At 32.9% G+C, this 25326-nt stretch overlaps 2 protein-coding genes and 1 long non-coding RNA gene across 6 annotated transcripts; 1 reads left to right on the top strand and 2 right to left on the bottom strand.

The window, feature by feature from the left end:
* Positions 1 to 736: 736 nt before the first annotated feature.
* On the top strand, positions 737 to 2543 carry LOC123906517. The gene is made up of 3 exons (XR_006808941.1): positions 737 to 927; positions 1070 to 1208; positions 2245 to 2543. It is a non-coding gene; the product is annotated as an uncharacterized LOC123906517 (long non-coding RNA).
* Positions 2544 to 7594: 5051 nt separating this feature from the next.
* Positions 7595 to 12169, bottom strand: LOC123906516. Of its 4 annotated transcripts, none has more exons than XM_045956441.1 (6): positions 12020 to 12169; positions 8856 to 8944; positions 8679 to 8770; positions 8432 to 8580; positions 8187 to 8268; positions 7595 to 8107 (listed from the first exon to the last, which is right to left on the bottom strand). In XM_045956441.1, exons 2-6 carry the CDS (start codon positions 8890 to 8892, stop codon positions 7994 to 7996), a joined length of 474 nt encoding a protein of 157 aa, XP_045812397.1. In that variant the 5' UTR covers positions 8893 to 8944; positions 12020 to 12169; the 3' UTR covers positions 7595 to 7993. The 4 variants fall into 4 exon arrangements, with proteins under 4 accessions (XP_045812397.1, XP_045812396.1, XP_045812398.1 ...); XM_045956440.1 differs by having other exon boundaries at positions 8856 to 8935; XM_045956442.1 differs by having other exon boundaries at positions 12035 to 12168.
* On the bottom strand, positions 10013 to 10831 carry LOC123904026. Its single transcript, XM_045953724.1, has one exon. It carries the CDS (start codon positions 10829 to 10831, stop codon positions 10013 to 10015), a length of 819 nt encoding a protein of 272 aa, XP_045809680.1.
* Positions 12170 to 25326: the final 13157 nt, after the last annotated feature.

Genomic DNA, 25326 nt, shown 5'->3' with positions numbered 1-25326 from the left:
GAGAGAATAAAGTGTGGTTTGTTACCATTGATCAAGAGAGAGAAATATATAAAAATTTAGAGAAAATGAATTTAGATGGTGTTAGATTACACTTTATTCTCTCAAGTGTAAATCACACTTGAGAGAATTCATTCCCTTTTTAGGAAGATGAACTCTAGTGATCGAAGAACATAATATATATATAATAGGCTAATTCTAACATGCACAACCACATTAAGTGGTGCATGGTGCACAAGTTAGTGATATCGCTATAACGAATACGAATTTTACAAAATTCATCGTTGGATTAAAAGTTTGTATCATATAGATCATTCATGCCAAATTTTATAAAAATTGAAAATTATTTGATATGTCATTGAGACTCATCAAGATATCAAATGAGTTTATGATAACGGTTTATGATTTTTTATTAAATATCGTTAATCTTGATGACGGTGCATGTTAGACAAAACATATATAATATATATAAGATAATTATACATGAATAAAATATAATCAGGAAATATAATTTTCGCCCATTCCTTAAATTTCTTTAAGGCATTAAGTCTTAAGAGTATAAAGAATAAAGATAAATAAATACACATAGACATGGCACAATCATGATAATGGTAACCTTATCACTTTTTGTGAATGTGTCCCCATATGCTATATGGTGTTTTCATTTAACAAATTCTATATTTGAATGATTGAATGTAGGGCCCTAAAGTGAATAAAGTAAAAGAGGATGACTCAAAACCATAAAACATGATTGATGATAAATGATAACAATGTTCACTTTTGCCAGAGAAATTTTGATAGATAGGTGCTGACAACATAAGCAAATGCATGTGTGCCACTTACCACTTTTTATCAGTACAGAAGAAGAAGTAACAAACTCTCCTTTTGGTTAACAAATGAACAACTTTCAAGACATGTTCAATATTTGAGGTCAGCATTGGTGTCATAGTCATTTTTTTATTATTATTTTCAAAAAGTTGTTTCTAGTCTTGTAAATTTGTTTTGTCCATCATAATAAGTAATAACTTCATTCATATGAATAAAGGTTCTTAACCATCCTTGGTTTTGATAGTGAACCTTTGTGTGTGAAGACAAGTATTTGTTTGGTAAGGAAATGAAATTTGTGATTACTTTGATCCGGGATGGGAGATCGCGGTCAGGAAAAGCACGATATCACACAGTCAAACGATCTCATATTCTCGGTCAATTGAGTAAGTGGTAGAGCTTTGAGGTTTTATTTCATAAGTTTGGATTTGATGCATATTGACTATTTTTGTGCAATTCATTAAGAGAATGAAATTGGTTATTTGAAATTTTTAGAAAAATTTCTAAATATTTGTGACTTTTCCTTTTTCACATTGTTGTTCATTGAAAAATAATTGGCACATGATCGAACATGACTTCATATTATACTTCCTCCGTTCTATTTTATAAGAACTACTTTGACTAAATATGATTTAATTTAGTCTTCAATTTTGATGACTTTATAGAGAAAAGAAAACATCTCTTCAAAATTCAAACATGATTTTGATCTATTTTGGTGAATACTATAAAAGCACTAGTAATAATTAAAACATTACACAAAAGTCTTCACTTCAATTTTGTACAAGAAAAGTCTACAAAACTGACAAAGTTTCATTCAATGTACACATTGCTTTATTCTACATACATTTCATAAACTCTGTATTGCACAGTTTGCTTGATTCAACATAAAATTCTGGTGCATTTGAGAGAACACAGAAATCATCTATATTAGTGTCCTGTTTGAATTTCATGAGGGGAAATGGTCAGTTTCCATTATTGTATTGAATTTCAACATAAAGATTTTGAGCCAGTGAAGTCAATTGTGGATTAAAAAAACAACGATTTATTCAAATTTCGCTACACTATAGTGTTATAGTCCTACTATTTCACAACATTGTGTATTAAATATGCATGTATTGCCGAAGAATATCAATTTTTTAGAATTACGCTATGCTATGTTATATTCGCTATTTCAACCCTATTTTGAGTGAGTCTTAGAGGCTCATCGGACATAGGACAGACTTCAAGATTCAGCGCTGAAAGAGGTATTTATAGAATATCCACCACGAGATTTTAATGTTGGCAGCTCACACTTACGTGATATGAATCAACTCCTTACTAACTGAACTAACTTACGTTGGAAAATCGAACATGAATTACTAGTACTTGAATTAAGTGCACAAATTATTCTAATAAAAATCTTATAATGTCTTTTGGTTTCAGTACCCAAGGCACAAGAGCATCTGGATTTTGGACTTGTGAGAGATCGGAAGAAAAATGATGGAACAAAATAAATTTGTGAAATTGTTGTATATTATGATTATGGGCCAAACACTCAACTAAAATTTCCCTTAGTTTTCATGTTCATTTTATTTTAACACTATAGTTAAGAATTCATGTATATTTGTAAATTGTATATTCTGGCATGAGTGTGAAAATAATGCCACTTTATACTAAAAAATAATGTAAGGACAGTAACATATTTATGTGAATAGCTTATTGCTAAATGAATATAAGAATGTAATCCTACAAAAAATCAAATAATTAATATATAGTACTCTTTTTACCCTACTATTACCACGGTTTTCAAGACTAGTAATTCTATTCACATTACTGATATTTATGAAGACTAGAGCATGAAAGGTCACTGCAAATTCAAAGTTTGATATGAGGAAACAGACATATCAAGGAGTGTAATCTCAACCAGTATCTATACACATTCCATACTATCTTCTTCCATGTTTTATTTGCACTACATTATTGGTGTTGATATTAAGCCAAAAGCTATAGCTGTTGGCGAGAGACAAATCAAGTCGAATATTTCAGAGATGAAATTCATGATTTATTCAAAATTCTAACAAAAATTGTGACAAAAGAAAGAGTTTTTCTCTTAACGCCCTACCCATTTTCTCGCGTGTCATACGAATTTATCAAAATACCCTCGGTCGCTACTTAAGCAGTGGACCCCCCCCCCCCCCAAAAAAAAAAACATCATATCTTTATAACGTCCACTACTTAAGTAGCAGAATATTAAAATCCGAAAGACATAAGACTCGCGAAAAACTGGTAAGATGACAAAAAAAAATCTCCAAAAGAAATGCTCCAAAATATAGTGACTCTATTCCATTTACACAACCCAATTTAACACAGCCCACCTGAGGTCTGGGCTACACAATTTGGCCCATTCACAAAAACAATTTAGATGTTTTCTCTTTAGATCCTCCATGGTTCTTTTTTTCCCCCTAGATTTTACTTTTTTGCCCTTCAATAAAAATTTCGGTTGCTACGAACCGAATTTTTTTTTGCCTTGAAAAAAAAATCGGTTTCTGTTAACCGAATTTTCCCTGAATTTGAATTAGAAAAAACTTCAGTTTCTGCGAACCGAAATTTTTAGCAAGGACAAAATTGAAATATTTGGGGATATAGAAGATACATGAGAGACCTAGAGAGAAAACACAAAACCAATAATTAGGTATGTATAGGGTAGGTAGCTTATGCTACCTCAACAATTATATATTTTTTATTTGTATGAGTATGCATATTTTATGTTTAGATACTGCGATAAAATATATTTAATTACTTTAAATAAGTTTCTTTTTTGGTTACAACTTTAAATAAGTTTCTTACAAATGATTTAGTTGTTTACAAATGAATTTGACTCTTTTTATAAGCATGAATTTGACTAAATGTTGTCTTACTCATTTTTTTAATTTTTTTTATCATATAGCTGTTATTACTTATTAGTGTTTTTGGTGTTGCTTTAGTTTACATTTTATAAAAGGCTAATTTCACCGCTACATGCATTGCTCACACAGATAAAATATACTACTAATAAATTTGATAAATTTAATAAATTTACACTATTGAAAAATATGTTTTTGATAAAAATCATACTACTGAAAAATAATTTTCGATAAAAATCAGTTTGTTTCACGATCTTGTAATAGCTCTTGAGAACCAAAATTACATGCATACTTACTTGGTGCCACGTTTTTGTGACTTATAGATTTTAAATGCTTTATAACATGCATACCTCAACCCAACTACATGCTTCATAAAGTGTACTTCCAAAAGAGTCAATTTTAGTCCAAATTATAATTAGGAAAATGCTAAACAGTGCCTCCGGGGCACTCTTTAAGCATCTTAAATAGTAAGTTTTTGTTAAAATTTTATGGAAATGTGTGAAGTCAACGCCTCGAAAATTGAAATATTTCACTTTTTGAGTAAATTATTTCTTTAAATAGAATGCTTAAAGAGTGCCCCGGGGGCACTGTTTAGCAAGACCCTTATAATTATATAGACATAGTTTTAAATGAGCTGTAGGGAAAACCATTTAGTTTTAGGTGAATTGACCCCTCAAAACAGAAAAAAAAAAAAAATTAAGCAAAGCATTTCAACTTAAATGATAGGTCCCATACACACACACACACCATAAATAAAACCTTAAATGATAGGTCCAAAACATCAACTCAACCTCCAACAATAATTGAAGTGAAAGGAGGTTTAAAGCATTATTATCACTATTTTGTTACGTGCTACCAATAATACGTTTATCCTCAATAAAAATTTGTTGGGGTCTTAGTGAGCTTAACTCAGTTGGTAGGGACATCGCACTATATATGCAGGAATCGGAGTTCGAACTCCAGACACTCCATTTATTCACCTTTAAGGTGAAATTTCTAGCCACTAAATTACTTGAAGAAAAAAAAATGTTGGAATAAATGCAATGCAATAAAAAATGTAGCTTGAAACTTTTTATAGCCGGCTTTCTCAAGGTGTTCACCATAGTGACATTTTCAATATTTGGTCAAAATGCCATTTTGAATAGTATGTCCCAAACCAGGGACGGAACCAGAAAAAGTCATCGAGGGTGGCGAAAATATAACACATTATTAACGTCAATAATAATCAACTTTTACTATAAATAATTAGGTTTAATTGCATATTTGGTCCCTTGCATTTATTTTAGATTTCAATTTGATCTATTAGTTAAAAAAGTTTCAAGTCATTTTAGTCAATTTTCTGTTTAAATCATCTGCGTGGCTAACATTTTTTCATACACGGACAACTTATGAGGGTGCCACGTAAAAGTTATAGATGGAATTAACTTAAAATTTAATGGAAAGTTAGACGAAATTAACTCAAATTTTAATGAGAAGTTAGACGAAATAGTTTTAAGACTAAATTAACTAACTAAAAATGGATTTGATGATAAAAAAAATACTAATAAAAGAGATATTTTCAAGGGTGCGATGAATAACTCAACTTGTTGAACTAGTTGAGTTAGTTGAGTTAAAAGTTAAAAGAGTTGAAGGTCCAGAGTTCAAGTCGTGACACGTTATAAAAAATGCTTAATTGCATATTTGGTCCCCTTATGTTTAGTTTATGTTTCAATTTGGTTTCTTAAGTTTAAAAAGTTTTAAATTGGTCTTTTTAGTCAAATTTTTGTTTAAATCATCTACATGGCTTATAGATTTGCATGTGCAGACAACTTTGGGAGGTACTATGTGAAAGTTTAAGAAGAAATTAACTCAAAATCTAACAAAAAGTTCTAAAAAAATTAACTCAATTTAATTAAAAGGATGAACTTATGTTGACTTCAATAACATAAGGGACAAATTTGAAACTTTTTAAATATAAAGGACCAAATTAAAACCTAAAATAAACATAAGCGACTAAATAGCCTAAAAAATAATCAAATGTGTTTGCAATTATAATACATTTAAGAATCAAGTATTAACTAAAATAATAATTTACACAAACAAAATAGTATTGTATTTTTATTATATACTGTATACAATTAGTAGTTTATATATGATGAAAAGCTATGTAGTGCATGTATTTATTACACAGATCATACGTGGGGTGGCTAACAGAATCATACGTGGGGTGGCGAATCATATATACATACATATGGATAGTATACTCCTACTAGTTTCAAGGGTGGCGGTCGCCCCTTTTCCCTAACACCTAGTTCCGTCCCTGTCCCAAACTACTACTAAATGTCAAATATTTAAGAGTTTTGTTAACGAGTGACCACGAAGCACTATTTTTTTTTCGACAGACCACGAAACACTATTTAAGAATTTAATTTAAAGAAGTTTTTTAACGAATACATCGACTCTCCATATTTTCATAAAAATTTATTATTTAAATTCTTTAAAAAGTGTTAGGGGCACTCATTAGCACTCATATTTTAATATACCTGCTTGTTGTGTACAAGGGTCAAAGCCACCCTTGATTTGATCAAGAAGCACGTTTGGTTGGATTAATTCAACTCATCAGTGTATTGGGTTCAATGCAAACTTGTAACTATAACCTGGAGTGTGCTTCTATGCCCGAGCAAGAGAAGGGCTACAAATGAGCTATCAAGTCCTGTATTTCTCTCGAAAGTGAGGAGAATGCCCTAAAAGTCCTCATAGGTGTCGGGTTTACCAGGCTAAGGTAACTATAAAATTGTAGTTAGTAGGTTTCCCTCCTTCTATAGCATCTTGCTTTCCTGGGTATTAGGTTTATGCCAGCAGAAATGGAGTTGAGAAGGAACTATGGAATTGAAGTTTCATTCACCTCATTTGCAGATTCGATCAACATTGGGATTTTAGATGCATTGTGAGATTAGTGTTTGGGAAGAAATTTTCTTAACAAGAAAAACCAGTTTTTCCACTGTCTTAAAACACACTTCCGGAGATTTTTTAGCAATGCGGGTGGGCAAAGTTGTTTTCCTAGTGTTTTGTGCATAAAGGAACTGGAGAACCTTATCATTCAAATTGAATTGTTCTTAACCACTATCAGTTAAGGCATGTTAAGGAATAAGGGGAGATGTTTTCTCTTCCCCCCTCCCATGAATCTTTTATACCCCCAATATTCCAATTTTGCCCTTGCAGAAAAATTCGGTTCGCAGAAACCGAATTTTTTCTAGTGCAAATTCAGAGTAAATTTCGGTTTTTTAGAAACCGAAATTTGTTTTCAAGGCAAAAAAAAACTTCGGTTTCTACGAACCGAAGTTTTTTCAATGGCAAAATTGGAAATTCAAGGGGGATAAAAGATTCATGGGGGGTGGGAAGAGAAAACATCATAAGGGGAAAATAAGCATTTTATATATGGCAGACTCAATATTCTGAGAGTTAACTTGAGATTGACAACCATGCTTATATCAGATCAGCAGACAGTGTTCATTTCTATTTTCTGCTCTTCCAAGTAAAGCATATAAATTGCTTTACATGTTTTTGCCACCAAATTTAGATTCTATTCTGAGTCCAAATTTCAGTTGATTTAAGTTCATCATATAATCTAGGAATAAATGAGGGTATAATCAGTAAATATTAGGAATAATAATTGCATCGGCTTGTCCATACACAAAAACGATATTTCATCATTCTCTAATTCTAATCAATCACTTATCTAAATAACTAATTTATAATTTTGGTAGATACTTCACACCAATAACATGGTTCCGAACAAAAATTCACACCCAAATCTACAATATGTATACCCTCTGTATACACATTGTAAATTTCTGTAGTTTCTATCCATGAAATTATGTTAAACAGATAACGAGATTCCATGCAAAGCATTAAAGCAACCAATTTCTTCAGCTGAAGCGATGACTTTGATAATAACGAGGTTACATGCAATTATGATATCCTCCAATATATGTTTCTATCTATGAAATAATGTCAACAAGATTCCATGCAATGCAACCAATTCCTTCAAACCCTTCAGTCCCTACCCCCAAATATACTTTAGTATCTAGTTTCTACACATGAAATTATGTTAATAAGATTCCACACAACGCAACCAATTTCTTCACCTGAAGCGACGACTTGGATAAAAGCTACTTGAATAACTTAACCGGTTCGAGTTCACAATAGGAGTCGATAATTAAAGGCTAACAAGGTTGGACCTAAACAGATTATTACAAGCATCAGAAGTAAACTGCTTACATAGTAATGGTAACATGAGTACTGCACAGTTATATGCTCTTCCGAAGCGCTAAATTCAAAAGGTAGCTGAGAGCCGAATCAACAGATGATAACGCAACAAGAAGAAATGCAACAATAACAAGAGTAAGTGTTGCAGTCCTCAACTGCCAAGAATTTATAAAGATATATATAAGTAACCATTCAACACATTGTGATTCGTAACTGTATAATAATGAGACATACCGTATTACTAAAGCTTGGCCACTCTATGTACTTCAGCTGGCTAGGTTGCTCAATCAAAAATGAAAATAAAGATTTTAAACCCCTGAAAAAAGGAACAATTGCTACTTGTAAATATGATTTATTTTTCTGTAATTCAATAAACTTAAGCAGAGTGATTTGTATTTTTTCATCATATACTCAATACACAAGAACAAATGAACAAGAACACTAGTGTATTTTGAGGACAAACTGAAGTTTCAAAATACCATAAGGATTCTTTAATCAATGTTATCAAAAAGGGCTCTTCAGGCGAATCATCATAGCTTATATGATGGAGATCATTTCTTGTAGCAGACGTCACAAATTTGGTGCTAATATGGTTTGAATATTTTTGTTTTATCTTTGCTCTACAAATCTGCCGATACAAAGCATGTAATCTCAAATGATCAATAACCACTGGAAACACATTCACATAGTATAGGGACAAAGACAAAGAGACGAGGAAATAATTACCATTTGTGGTGTAAGAGAAACATCTCTGTGATAACAACCAACTCTCGCTGAAAACTTTGATGGCAGAAAAGGAGTACCTTGGTGAAGAAAACCTACAATATGTCAAGAAAAATGAAGTTAAACAGGAAGCAAAACTAGCATTCATGTGTAGAACAAACCAATATAATAAGAAAAAACCTGAATAGTTTGTTGGCAACAGAGAAAGAATCGTCATTTGAGATTCAAATCTTTACTAGTTGATCATAACCAATTCTAACCTGCACAACCTGGCATGGTTATCAAAAGGTTTATAACTTCATATATACATAATCATATCAATCTGTTTCGAAATGAAAAAAATTTTGTCTATATGCTTCTTATTATACCAAAGAACATAGTAATTTGACAGAAAAGTAGCGATTGGATGAAAAACATAACCATATCAGAAAAGAAGAAAATAAAACAAGGCTTTGATGTGTTGAACTTGAATAGTTGAATCTATTGATAGCTCATGAGATTGATTCTCATCATTCAAAGTGCCTTACACCTTAAATATATATATCTTCAGAAGCTATGAAAATGATTTTATAATATATTGCAATGACTCTTTTCAATTAATTTTTTTTTTGAGAAGGCAAAAAAAATTCATTAAATAAGCCAAACAAAAGCACAAGATGTGCCTTACATATGAGAAACAAAATTCAAGGCTCTACTAGATAATAGAGATCAGCTAGTGTTCACAAAAGGCTAATCATAAGACAAACACATGTACTCTATCAATTCAAACTACACTAGGAACATAGCACAAGTACAGGTCCTAAAAGAGCACCAATGCAATCTAAGAATCAATCCTCTAGATAAATGAAGCCTCATTGAGTACGACAGAACACAAGCTTGACAGATAATGATCCACCAGAAGGAGAGGAAACCATTAAAAGAGAACCAGAGCAGCTAACAAAAGATGCAGCACCAAGGGATCTCTGTCCAAGCCACCAATGTCGCGGGGACTTACGAAGATATTGAAAGAACAACAACAACTACAGCCCCAACGAACTGGACAAGGAAATATGAGATACAACTGAAGTACCACAGCTAAGAGAGAAATATTGATGCAGAGATCCTGCAACTAAACCAGAAAAGCCCAACTAGGACCTGCATAATGAGATTGGTAGACCCTGCAAACCGAGCTTTATTGCAATCCTTCAAACTCCCAATACCCCCCAAAGTAAAGCTAGTTACCACCAGAGCTTAAATGAACCTGTAGCAATTCTGCAGACTCAACTCAATAAAAACCAGAAGGCTATAAGCACTCCGTTGGATATAAAATCCATTGACTTAACGGAGTGATAAACCTTCTAGCTGTGCCTGTTAACCATTTCCATGACAACTTTTATTTCTTCTACCAAATTTTCCTGAGTTCTATTTGAATCCTTAAAGATCCTCTCATTTTTCCATAAAACCCATATACTCACAAACCATATAACACTTAAACGAGCTTCCTTCATTCTGCCACTGCCTAACAAACTTGCAAATTGGTTCAAGTTTGCCGACACATTGTTATGCAGAGCAGATGATAATTTCAACCACGCCAAGATTTGTTGCCAAACTGTCACACTTGTAGGACATTCGAAAAACAAATGTGAAGCACTTTCTACCGCTTCACACCCATTTGCACACCCAATTTGAGATTCATTCAAGACCCCCCTTTTAAATAAATTATCCTTTGTTGGTACCCTATTTTGAATCAACCTCCACACGAAAACTGCCACCTTTAGCGGCACCAAGCCATTCCAAACAACTGCAGAATTACATTGACCTTCAGCCACCATTCCTTCCATTATTGAATCATACGCTTCCTTTACTGAATAGTTACCTCTTGACCACACCCATCTATCCTCTCCATCAAAATTCAAACTCAGACCTTGAATTTTACCATTCAACTCCTCTTCCCAATACAGTTCTTCTTGAGATAAACTTCTTATCCATTTAAACTTCCACTCTCCTCCTTCAAAATGAACAATGTCCTTCAAAAATGCATCTTTTTCTTCAGTTAACACATAAAGACCAGGATACCTAACACTAAGAGCTACTCCTTCCATCCAAGGGTCATCCCAGAGAAGAGAATGTACACCATTCCCCACTTCTTTTCTTAGATGTTCCGAAAACCAATTCATTTTGAAACCCCATGTTCCCTTTTCAATATTTTGTAAGTCTTTCCACCATGTCGAACAGTTCCTCCCATCGCTAATAATTCTACCATTTCTTTCTCCAAGTTTACTTGCCAATACTCTATACCAAAGGCTATTTTTTTCATTGTGCAACCTCTGCTCCTATTTTCCTAGTAATGTTAAATTGAGAGCCTTCAAGTTTTTAATCCCCAAACCACCATCCTCTTTGGCTCGACACACCTTATCCCACTGGACCCAATTAAATTTTCTAGAGTCCTCTCCCCCACCCCACAAGAATTTTTTAAAAAGTTTCAAGTTTAGTGATGGTACCTGACGGAGCTTTGAAAAAAGAAAGAAAATAGACTGGTAACGCGTACAGGACTGACTTTAACAAGACAATTCTACCACCCATAGATACGAATTTATTATTCCAACCAAACAATCTACTTCTGACCGCATCCAATTAATTCTGTTTGAGTATACCAGAAAAGTCTCGCATTGCTTGGTAATCCAGACTATGACCCAGTTTGGATAAACAACTTACTTAAGAACTTATCTGTAAGCGCTTATCGTGTAAGTGCTTAAGTATGAGCAATTTCCGTAACAAAAGATAAAATAAAGTCTAGCTGATTTCATATAAGCTATAACTTGTTTTCATAAGCTATCCTAGAGAGCTTATGGACATGTCATACATTGTTTACATAGGTTTTATTTGACAATGCCAAATTTTGAGCTTAGCTTATAAGCTCATATGAAGAAAAAAAAAAGGACCCGTTTAGTAACATTTTTTTTTCTCACGAGCTTATAAGTTATCATTTTATCTCTCAATTTTACTCATCTTACTTTTAAAAACATTAAATAGTAATTCAACCGTTAATTTTACCGAACACTATAAATTTAATCAGCTAGCTTATCCACTATAAGCTACAAGTTCATTCGCTATAAGCTAATTTATTTACCGGTTGTTTCTTGCCAAACAGAGTCGTAAGCTCTCCCAACTAATTTCATAGATGTTTATGTTAGTTGATAAATTCAAATAAACTGATTCAATCAAGAAACATGAGCAGAATAATTATGAATCAATCAATCATGAATCATAGAAGTATGCATCAAATTGATAGTCAATTACTAATACATATAATGCTATGTTTTCAACCGCATCCTCGCGCACTACAGGAAAGGGGAAAGAAATACCTAGACGGATTTTACCGCTGTTTTTTACGGCGGCCGGCGACCAGCTCCGGTGCGTTTCCCGGACAGAATTTGATATTACAGCGGACAGTTGAGTTCAGTGCAAAGTGGCAGTAAGACTGGTCTTCTCTATATGAATCCCAATCTCCCATATTGTTAGTTTATTTATTTATTTTTTTTCTTTTTCAAGAACCCGGAATGAGTTGTCCGCGGTTTGAACCCGACCTAACATATATAATTCGATATCCCTACCAATTGAGGTAATAGTGAAAAATTTGACGAGGGACCAACTTGAAACTTTTAAAAGATAAGAGACTAACTTGAAATCTATAATAAAGATAAGGACCAAAAATGCAATTAAGCTTAAATGAAATGATAAGTTGTTTGAACTTGATAATGACATTCGATTTAACAATTTTAACATTTTTTTTAGTTGAGCTAGAATTTGTAGACTATCATTGTATAAATTCAATTTATTGTAATGAATCAAATATTAATTTATTACAATATGAAAATATTGTCGACTAATTTAAATTTTATTTTATCAAAATTGAATTTATCTCAGAAAATTTTGGAATTTAGTTACGTATTGTCCATATATCATATTTTTAGGATATACTCCTTTCATTCCAAAATATAAGACATTATTAATCACTGCATGTATGTCAATACATAATTTTAATTACGAATATCTTTAATTTTTTATTAGTAAAAATTATTGAAATTTAATATTTTAAAAATATTCATCGAAATAAATCAAACAAAATCTTATACGATAATATTTACATTTATATACTTTTAGAAAAATACAGTCAAAACAAAATATATGAATAGTATATTTAGTCAAACTAGTGCATCGACCCGTGCGGTGCACGGGTCTGATTAGCTGTAAGTTATATAATGATTAAATAAGATATGATAATTCCAATAATGTAAGGTAAATGAAAAAAGTTGAGTAACATTAAACGATAGTTCAACAATTATTTTGGAAAAATATTCATACAAAGAAAATTATGTTATATTACGGAAGACTTCCTTATAGACCACATTCAAAGTCTTAGTCGTATCTTCACCGTCGTCATCGATGATCAATATTTTTAATCTTTTTATAGAAGTAACTCTTGAAATTGCAACATAAACTGATCATGTGAAAATACTGGCGACGGAAGATATATCCCAACATGCTTTAAAAATTGTCCTTGACTCTTATTAATAGTCATCGCAAAAGAAATCATTATAGAAAATTGTCTCCGTTGAAATTTAAAAGGAATTCTCACGTCAGATGGTGTTAGAGAAAATCTATATATGAAAACCTGATCACCAATATTACTTCCTGAAATAATTTTTCCTTCAAGAGCACGTTTTCCCAATCTCGTAATAATAAGTCTTGTTCCATTGCATAATTCTAATTTTTTATTCAAATTCCTTAATAGCATAACTGGAGCTACAACTTTAAGTCTCAACTTGTGATTTGGAAGTCCCGACGTAGAAATCGTGTTCAAAAATTCGGGAGTATGAACATCATCCACTGTTTGACCGTCTACATATGTTTTTTCAAATATGTTTTTTCTTCACCAGGAATTAAATCCAACATATAATCATTTATTGTGTCGACTATTGAATTTTTAAGAGATAGTATAGCTCTATTTTGGAAATACGTTATATCGTTCATGTTTTTTAAAAGTTGGGGATAAGTGCTTTCAACGATAGAAGCAAGAGGATCACCTGAATTTGGAATCAATAAATTTGATTGAATGTCAAGTTCTAAATCATCGTCGTTGTCATCTCCAATTTCTCCATCGCCAACACCCAAAACCCTTTCAGAAAACAATCTTCTTTGTTCAACGTCTGCACTCGAAGCACCACCGAGAAGCCTCATGTTTTTACTCAATGTTAAAACTTCACAAAAATTCCAAAGAACCGAAGAATTAATAGTAGCATGAACAACTTCTGGCCTTGTACCTTTGGGTATTACTGGTAGAATTTGTCTAAAATCTCCACCAAAAATAACAACTTTTCCACCGAAGGGAACATGTTTATTTTTTTCATCAACAGACTTGAGAATATATTTTAAAGTTCGATCAACAACTTTGAAACAGTGTTTGTGCATCATTGGTGCTTCATCTCATATAATGAGCTTTGCTTTTTGTATTAATAGCGCCAAAGGGCTTTTAGGAACTATGGTACATGTTGAAAACTCGTCAACATTTAGAGGAATACAAAACCTTGAATGTGTTGTTCTACCGCCAGGTATAAGCAATGCAGCGATCTCACTTGAGGCAACTGTTAAAACTATCTCACCTTTTGAGCGTAATGCGGCTGACATGACCCTCCAGATAAATGTCCTCCCTGTACCCCCATAACCATAAAGAAAAAACACATCAGGTTTGTTTTCGTTAACTCTATCATGATTGTGTCATATACTTTACGTTGCTATGAAGTCATAGTTGACATCAATCTAACATGTTCCTCAGCTAATGATTTTCTGTTATAATTCAATTCGTCGTGTATTAAACTATTTTGTATATCAAGAACTAATAATGTGTTTGCTCTAGGCATTGGAGGATAATCTTTTAAACTCTTCCCACAACTACGTAACATAACATCATCTCAATATCTGTTAGTGCATACTGTATTAATTGATCATCGGTTAATATTAGCAATGTTAAAATCAAAATAATGAATGTGATTAGTGACATGACTATGGTTGCGTTTGGTTGTATTGCAAAAAAAAATTGATTTAGTAGAATTGAGTTTGATAATAACTTTCCAAATCACACATGATAATAATTTTCCAAATCACACGTGATAATAACTTTCCAAATCTCACATGATAATTATTCTCTAAATTTATAATCCGGTAGAAAAAAAACATTGATCAGAAAAGACATAAAAAAACATTGGACGGAGGGAGTATATAAATGTCACGTAACAATCTTTCAATGCTTGCTTCATTCTAAACCTAGTACATGCATTAAGCACATGCTAACTTGAACATCAATATAAATGTAAAAAAAAAAAAAACTTGAACATCAATATTTGCAAGCACACCCCCTTCACGAGGGCTGAAAAACATCGATTGCAACAAATCATCAACATCTGATGATCCGAAGAATCATTATCCACTAGTTCATCGTGTTGTGAACATGAATTCTACAACGAAATAATTATATTTATAAAATCTAGAATTAAATTGAAAAGAAAGCAAAAATTTAGAAATTAATTGATGATTTTTTTTATATGCAAATTGTTAGTAGTTAGAAATTAATTGATGATGTTGGTGCTTTTTAGTGTAAATTATTTTAATTATTTATGCTAGTAGTATGGGTTTAGGGTTTTAACACAGCATACCCTCCTCACGAAACATTTTACTAATTTGACCCAGCTCACAAAATTTTGTTGAATCCTATGAATAAGATGAAATTTTCTTTTGGATCCTATGAATTTCTCGTGCGCCGTATTTACTCTCCCCTACTTAAGTAATAGATGTTATAAAATAAGAAATTTAAAGAAAAAAAATATCGTCTATTACTTAAATAGTAAATGGTGTTTGACTTGAGAAACTCATATCACACAAAAAGAAATTTCCCAATAAATTGATGTGTTGTGCTTAAATATAAAATTCTGAAGGGTACCTATCATTATGTATCGGTACATGGGTTCACTGCTTAACTATTCCATTTAATTATTGAAACAATTGTCAATTTTTTTTGTTGTCAAATAGCCTAATTGTTAGAATTTCAACTAAATATTTAGTTGGTTTAGTGGTGATTGGCGCTGGACTTGGTAAGGAGGATCACAGTTCGATCCTCCGCAACTGCATTTGGGAGGGGACTCGAACCACTTGATGCAAGAACTCGCCTGAACTCTAGATTACTAGGGCCCTTTTTGTTATGATCAAAATGGTAATGCACACTTTTATTGATCAAGCACTCATTACTTATATAGGCAAAGCACCATATATAAGCTAATGGGCCAAAGTACATATTTGTATTGGGCTTAATGCTCATAAGGCCCAATACCTAACATAATCCTCCCCTAATTGTATGACTATACAATTAACAAAACAAGCAAAAACAAACTAGAATCAACAAACATTACAAACTAAAACAGATCAAAGATTGCAGCATCACAAGCCAGTCAAGCTCATTGGCAAGCCAGGCAAGCTAGTTGAGCGCGCGCCAATCCTGCAAGCCTCAGGCACATACAGACAAGCCAGGCAAGCCTTGCAGGCCTCAACTGCAGCCTATCAAGCAACACTATCACATCTTCTGAAGAGCCATCATTCCCAATCTGCTTCTCAATTTCTGAAATGTATCAAGTTTTAATGGCTTAGTCATCAAATCAGCTAGCTGCTCTTGAGTTGTACAGTGCTTAAGCTCCACAATTCCTTCCTTAGCAAGATTTCTCAAGAAGTGAAATCTCACATCTATATGCTTACATCTTCCATGCATTATAGGATTCTTTGATAATTTGATGGATGAACTATTGTCACAGTAGATCAAAGATGTCTTCCCTTGTCCAATTCCTAAATGACTCAGAATATTTCTCAACCAAATACACTGACAAGCACACAAGGAAGCTGCAACATACTCAGCTTCAGTAGTAGACAAGGTTACAATAGGCTGTTTCTTTGAAGACCAAGATATAACACCTGTTCCAAGCATAAACACATAACCAGAAGTACTTTTTCTGTCATCCAAATCACCAGCATAGTCTGAATCTGACCAACCTATTAGCTCATTCTCATTAGGGTTGTGGCTGTACATGATTCCATCAGCTAGTGTACCCTTCAAGTATCTCAAAATTCTCTTTATAGCAGTGACATGCAATTCAGTTGGCCTGTCCATAAACCTGGCAACCAAGCACACTGAGTAGGCTAAGTCTGGCCTAGTAGCTAGCAAATACATCAAGCAACCCACCATCTGCTTGTACTCCCTTGCATCAGTGGCTGTTCCATTTTCATCTTTGACAAGCTTAGAACCTGGCACTATTGGACTACACACCTCATTACAGTTTTCCATGCCAAACCTTTTCAAAATCTCTGCTGCATACTTGTTTTGATTGATGAAAATTCCTGCTTTGGATTGAATGACTTCAACTCCAAGGAAATATTTCATCCTCCCTAAGTCAGTCATAGCAAACTTTCTTTTCATAGACTCTTTGAATTCATGAATCATATCCATATCATTACCAGTACATATTAAATCATCAACATACAAGCTGACAATTAATATCTTTCCATCTTTTCCATATTTCACAAACAATGTGTGTTCATGAGAGCATTTTTCAAACTTTTCAAAATTGAAATAACTTTCAATCTTGCTGTACCATGCTCTGGGAGCCTGCTTCAATCCATAAAGGGCCTTTTTCAACTTGTACACTTTGTTATTACCACCCTTATGATATCCAAGAGGTTGTTCCACATATATATCTTCAACTAGTTCACCATGTAAAAATGCACTTTTTACATCCAATTGGAACACACTCCACCTTTCTTTAGCTGCTAATGCCAATATAGACCTGATTGTATCCCATCTTGCCACAGGAGCAAATACTTCATTGTAGTCAACACCAAGTTTCTGCTTATAGCCCTTAGCAACCAGCCTAGCTTTATGCTTTTCAATCTCACCCTTTTCATTGTACTTTGTCTTATAGATCCATTTAACTCCAATTGCATTGGAACCATCTGGTAGAGTTGTCAACTCCCAAGTATCATTGTTCTTTATTGCTTCAATCTCCTGATCCATAGCAGTTCTCCACACATCAAATTTTGCAGCTTCTGCATAGTTCTTTGGATCATCAACAGGAGAGTAGATAGCTAGATTGTGCAAATCTTCATCATCAAGTTCAGTCCCTGATACATAATCACTGTGACTAGCTGGTGGTCTTCTGTTTCTTGGTGGTAAAGCAACCTCATCATCAGATTCATTTGGAGTCTGAATTGGATTTGTAGCTATACTCATATCTGAATCACTGTCAACATTAAGTTCTATCTCATTCTCAGTGACTGGTTCACTGGTTTCACCTTCTATATCATCAATAGTGACCTCACTATTCTTTTCTCTGCTAGGCTTGTTCCATTCCCACCCTTTCTTTTCTTCAAAGATCACATCTCTGCTGATTATGATTTTCTTTTTCAGTGGATCATACAGTTTGTACCCTTTTGATTCATCACTTATTCCAAGATGTATGCAGCTTATACTCTTGCCATCCAATTTAGTCCTTTGACTATCTGGTATATGAACAAATGCCAAGCAGCCAAAGACCCTAAAATGATGTACTGAGGGTTTGTTTCCACTCCAAGCTTCCTCAGGAGTGACATCCTTGACTGACAATGTAGGGCTTCTATTCATGACATATGTGGCCCATTTGACAGCTTCAGGCCAAAACGTCTTTGGTACATTTCTCCCAGCCAGCATACTCCTTACCATATTCATTATTGTCCTGTTTTTTCTCTCAGAAACTCCATTTTGCTGTGGAGTGTATGCAGTTGTCAACTGTCTTCTAATGCCTTGATTGCTACAAAATTCATTAAAAGCATTTGAGAGAAATTCACCACCTCTATCTGTCCTTAAGCATTGTATAGTACACCCTGACTCATTTTCAACTAATGCCTTAAAGTTTTTGAAAGTATCTAATGCACTAGACTTTTCTTTCAAAAAATAAACCCAAGTCTTCCTTGAGAAGTCATCAGTGAAGGTAATGAAATACCTGTTGCCTCCATTGCTTGTTGGGTTGATGGGACCACATATATCTGAGTGAATGAGCTCCAATACCTTGCCAGCTCTCCATACAGCCTGCTTAGGAATAGCTTCCCTGTGTTGCTTACCAGTCAAGCAATCTACACACCTTTCATTCACCTCATCTAGTGATGGCAAACCTTTTACCATTTCCTTTTTAGCCAAAATGTTCAAGCCTTTGATGCTCAAATGAGCATATCTATCATGCCATAACTGGGACAAATCTTCTTTTGAAACTTTAAGACATTTGGGAGTAATCACTGCAGCATTCAAAGTGTACATTCTATTGGCTGACATGTGTGAGACAAATAGCAGCCCTCTGTCATCATGATAGAGTTTGCAAGTATCATTCTTGAAAATGATAGTTACATTCTTCTGCTGTATTTGTCCAATGCTCAAAAGATTTGTCTTCAAACCAGGTATGTAATAAACTTCTGTAATGACATGAGTTCTACCATTGATGTTTAGCTTGACATTACCTTTTCCCATGACATTCATCCTTGAATCATCTCCAAGCTTTACAGTATCTCTGTAGCTTTCATCAAATTCATATAACCAGCCTTTGTTCCCAACCATATGGTTGCTACACCCTGAGTCTAGAAACCATCTCTCATTTTCAAATTCTTCATAGTTGGTTTTGGCCATGAGAAGCATTTCATCTTCATCATCAAATGCAGCATACTTTGCAGATTCTTCCCAAGATGGACATTCATTCTTGTAGTGGTCTAACTTGTGACATTTATAGCACTCAACACTTTCTTTGTTGATTCTTCCTCTGCCACGACCCCTTGAAGATGAACTCCTTCCTCTCCCTCTACCTCCATTAGCAACCTTGAGAGCTTGTTCTTCATGACTTGTATGCTTGCTTTTCATCTTTTGTTCATGAACAATTAGACTGCTCTGAAGTGCATCAATGGAAAGGTTGGTTACATCATTTGATTCCTCTATGGAGCAGGTGACATAGTTGAATCTTTCTGTCATTGAGCGCAAGATCTTCTCAACAATTGTCACTTGTTCCATTCTTTCACCTTGTGATGTCATCTTGTTTGCAATTGCCATAGTTCTTGCAAAGTATTCAGCCACAGTTTCATCTTCCCTCATTTCAAGAACTTCAAATTCTCTCTTTGAAGCTTGAAGTTGAGCGCGCTTTACCTTGCTCGAGCCTTTGTACTTCAATCTCATTGAATCCCAGATTTCTTTCGAGGTTTCTTTCGAAAGAATCGTCTCTAGAATCTCACGATCAATGGAATGAAACAAATAGTTCTTTACCTTCATATCAGTGATCTTGCTTGCATTGGCTAATCGAATTTGCTCTGCTGTAGCATTAGGTGGAGCAACCGTGACTCCATCTTCAATCAACGACCAATACTCCTTTGATCGGAGCAAATTCTCCATCAACATTGCCCAATGATCATAAAATCCATCAAATTTTGGAATTGATGACTTGAGAAAGTCAGATTGATCAGCCATTGTTAGAACAATGTGAGGAAGAAGATGGCTTGAGGCGCAAGGTATGGTGGGATAGTCAAGAAACTAGCTCAGACGGTGACAGTTACGGTGGTTGCAACCGTGTAATTGCCTCAACAAACTCTTAACAAACTCTATTCTCTCTCAGCCCCTGGATTAAGGGCGATTGATACCACTTGTTATGATCAAAATGGTAATGCACACTTTTATTGATCAAGCACTCATTACTTATATAGGCAAAACACCATATATAAGCTAATGGGCCAAAGTACATATTTGTATTGGGCTTAATGCTCATAAGGCCCAATACCTAACACTTTTCTCCTAGGAACTAGAGGATGAAAAAAAAATCCACCTTTAAGATGGATAAGTGGGAAGACTGAAGTTCGAACTCTAATCCTCTACATATATAATACAATATCCCAATATCCCTAACAACTGAGTTAAATTCACGGGACACCAATTACCAATTAATTGGCGCTATGTGACAATGAAGTTTTGTTAAATTGCTCTAAGCCGTTAAGCTAGCAATAGTATTATTATTTTTATTTTCCTAACACTATCTTGTTCTCCTACATGCATTGGTTATGTCGCATGTTACCTTTGTCTTATGATGATTTATATATTCTTCATTTTCACTTAATTATGAATGAGACACAGCGAGGTTAAGTATGGTGTTTTAATTTCAGTTGATATGATTTTGAGACTAATTTCACTTTTTTTTTTTATTTTTGTCTACCTCTAATTCTTATGAAAAGAGTTACAATAATTTCGAGTTCAGTTAAAAGATAAATAATATTTAATTAAAAACCATTCATTTAAAAATTACATCTTAATTGATCACTACATGTACTGAAGGAATCTAACATCACTGTATAGTATTCACTAACCAGAGGTCAACACATAAGATAGCACATGGATCTTAGGGATACCCTACCCAACATGAATCACATATAATTGTAGATTCAGTATATCATATATGATATAAAACTAAGTGATTTTATTTATTAGCAACATATTTCTGTGTGGGTACAAAATCCAAATATTTTATCACAACTTGTATAAGAAAAATTGAAATGACTAGAGTGTGTATTATCAATTAATATATTGTATCATACAATTTTACTATCGTATTATATGCAATAACCCACTTAACTTGGTTTCATATAGTATTGCTTTGGGACATGTGAGTGTGTTCATCTTTAAGATTTCAGGTTCGATTCTCTCTGGTGTCAATTTAGGTAGGCTAATATAACTTCTTCAAAAAAAAAAATCGTATTATATGTATGCAACAATTTATTTTTAAATGTAAAAAAAGTTTTTATTGTTTCTTTTTTTTTATAAAATAATTACATATAAATGAAATACAAATAGACATCATTGTAAATAGTAAATATTATTGATTGTCGCTCAGTTCTTTTTAATAATTCATTTTGTGTGCCAACAAATTTCCAATGAAAATTAGTCACCACTAAACGGCAGTGAAAATTTTGTACCTATAACATGTAATTGATCCTTGAAATCTAAGATCTCTCTGACCTAAAAGAGAGAATGAGGGTTGTTGATATTGGATGTTCATCTACAGCCCAAAGGTGAATGTGTATCTACAAACACTCTGGCGATGAATATGTTTTGAGGTCTTAGAGTTAGAAAAGTGTATACTTGATTTAGACTAGAAGTTATGCTTTATAACGAGAGAATTAGAGTTTTGAGTCCTAAAACTTTCACTAAACAGTTGTAGGCAAATTGTCTAAAATTCTTGATCTAACGATCATGATATAGCGTCTGATCATATTTTAGTGTGCCTTTAGAGTGTGTCCATAAAATAGTTCTTACATGTGTTAGTGACTTAGATTGACCCTGAAAAGTGTGTATATATTTATATTACTATATATATCCAAGTGAAAAGAGACCACTTAATTGTTCCGGTGACCTTAAGTCAGTTCGTAGGTACATCACATTTTATATATAGTGGTTAAAGTTCGAATTTTAGACACCACACTTCTTCACGTTAAGAGTGAAATTTCTAGTAACGGTGTTAGTTGAAAAAAAGAAAGAAAAAGAGACCACTTAATTTATTCATTAGATTGATGTAGACAACCATAACCAGGGTAGCTCATCTCACATGGGGGGACACCAATTTTATGATTCTAAAATCACATGATTCTGTCCCAATTCAACCACAAGAAAATCCCATATTGAGATATACATTAAGTGCCCATATTCTCTGTTTAATTTAGCAATCCAATTCTTGTGGGGTTAGCTTGCTGGATGAAGCTGTGATTCTTATTTGCTATGATACAAAACCACCGAACCAAATAACACTTAAAGGCCACACTTCTTTTTTTTCTTTCTTTGTTATGTCTTTTCGGTTAGGAAAGATTCAAATAATCAACTGTATAAAAAAAAAGTTGTGCCTAGAGTACTTTTTTTCTTTCAAATAATTGTTTTGTTTTTATTTGTTTCATGAATCTAATTGGTTCGTGTCCCAATGTGATAATGAAATCATCAAAAGCTTAATTTGGATAAGAACGATAAGAGCAAGACATGAAGATTTTGTGCCAATTATGTTATCTAGGTAAGTAGGAGTATTTTTTATGTACATTTTTGAAATGTAAGTAGAAAATATAAATTAAAAAAACAAGACACATAGAAACAAATACATATATTATTAATATTTTGATGTTCCAATAACAAAGTTAAGTTAGTGAAAAATTTGACCTAAAATCATAATTTTCTCTTATATAAATATGCTTAAATATTTTTAATATTTATTTTTAATGAGACATCTATTAGGTCACGGGAGTGTTTGGAGAATATCCGGATTCATAAATTTTTGCTGATAGAAGCTAGAAAATAATGTATATATTTGGACGTATGAAATATATTACTAACTTTTATAAAATACACAATTATATATAGTTATGAAATATATTACTAACTTTTAAATTAACAATTAATTGGTTATGTTCTGGTTGTCAATGTCACGACAGTGTATGCATATAGACATTTGTTCAATGAATAAGAATAACTAATCCAAGTTTCATTTTCTACACACTTATGATTAATGCTCCGCATATCCTCTAAATAAAGTTAAGATGGTAAAGTTCCCGTAAGCTTAGCTCATTTGGTAGGAACATCGCATTATATGTGCAGGAGTTCGAGTTCGAACTCAAGACACTCTAATTATTCACTTTTAAGGTGGATTTTCTAGCCACCAAGCTACCTGACCAAAATAAAAAATTAAGATGGTAAAATATTGTATGAAAATTTGATATGTTGATATAAGTTTGAATTACGATTTCTTTAAAAATACTATTTTTGCACAAATACGACTTTCATACACAATTCTATAGAGAAAACACGTAGAAGATAAACTAAGACAGATTAAAGTAGTTAATGAACTTTTCGAGCTCGTATAAGAATTCCTCTTACTACCGTATCATCTTTCTATCTCAATCTCATCTTTTTCTTTATAAGATATGTGCTCCGAATTCACCGATTCACGTACGTCTAAATGAGTTCCGCAAAGGATAGGATCATGATGACCTCTAACTCTTTGAGCAAGTCCAAGAACCAATGTAAACTGAAAAAAAACAAATCGTTTAAAATAATTCGAGTTCAATTTCCTAATGCCATAGGAAAAATGTAGAGGACAAAAACATGGAGACACTTCCTTAAGCTATTTTTGACCTTCTCGATGTTAAAAATAGATATTTTTTACACAAAGCGGCAACCACACACCAAAGCTTACTCACATAATAGTGAGAGTTTGACTAAACATATATATATATATATATATGGGGCTGTTAACTTAGACCCAGTTGGGTCTAAGTTAGCAAGGTGCACCTTTTCAGTTGGACAAAAATACCCATTTTTTTAAGGGTAAATGATCATTTACCCCCCTGCAAAATAAGCAAATTTTCGTTTACCCCCCTATGCAGATTTTTTTTCTGTTTACCCCCCTGCAAAAAATAGATTCACTCATTTTGCCCCCTGTGTGTACAGCAGGACATGTGATTGTGCAAATTTGCTGACGTGGCTTGTACACGTGGAAAAAACATTTATATTTATTTTTAACTTCCACGTCAGATAATATTTTTTTCAAAAAAAAAATTTAAATTTTTTTTCCTACAAAATTAATAAAACGAATTTTTTTTCCAAAATAAAAAGAAAATCCTACAAATAAAATTTTTATCCCTACAAAATTTTAAAAAATTCCTACAAATAGTTTTTTTCGTACAAAATTATTATTTTTTTCCTAAAATAAAAAAACGAATTTTCATATTTTTCTCCCAAATAAATTTTATTTTTAAGATATTAAAAAATTATTTTCAAATCTTTTTTATTTAAAAAAAAAAGAATTTTCGCCGGTTTGCTTCCACCGTCGTGATCATATTCGTCGTCATCTTCTTCAATCACCGGAATCGTCTTCTACTTCGTTATTGTCTTCTGCTTCCTTCTATTTTTCTAGTTCTAGGACAAATGATTTTGGTATAAGAGGAAAATACGAATAAACTTCTTTTTCTATTTTTTTAAATTCAAAGAGATTAACAAAAAAATAATGTTTTGTTTTTAAAAAATAAAGATCATGTTTTTTTAATTCAAAAAGATTTGAAAATAAATCTTTAAAATTTTTATTTTGAAAATAAACTTTATTTTGGAGTAAATATTTATTTTGGGAGCAAAATAAAAAAATTCATTTTTTTTTTGTTGGAAATTTTTTTAAATTCTTTGTAGGAAAAAAAATTACTTTTTTTGCAGGAAATGTTTTAAAAAATTTTGTAGGAAAAAAATTTTATTTGTAGGATTTTTTTGGGAAAAAAAAAAAGAAAATCCGTTTTTTTATTTTGTAGAAATTTTTTTAAAAAAAAAAAAATATTATCTGACGTGGAATTTAAAAAATAAATATTAATTATTTTTTCCACGTGTACAAGCCATGTCAGCAGATTTGCACATTCACATGTCCTGCTGTACACACGGGGGGCAAAATGAGTGAATCTATTTTTTGCAGGGGGGTAAACAGAAAAAAAATCTGCATAGGGGGGTAAACGAAAATTTGCTTATTTTGCAGGGGGTAAATAATCTTTTACCCTTTTT

The sequence above is a fragment of the Trifolium pratense genome, linkage group LG2, assembly GCF_020283565.1.
Source record: "Trifolium pratense cultivar HEN17-A07 linkage group LG2, ARS_RC_1.1, whole genome shotgun sequence".
Lineage (NCBI taxonomy): Eukaryota > Viridiplantae > Streptophyta > Magnoliopsida > Fabales > Fabaceae > Trifolium > Trifolium pratense.
Note: the sequence above shows the minus strand (reverse complement) of the source record. Positions and strands in the feature narration are given on the sequence as shown.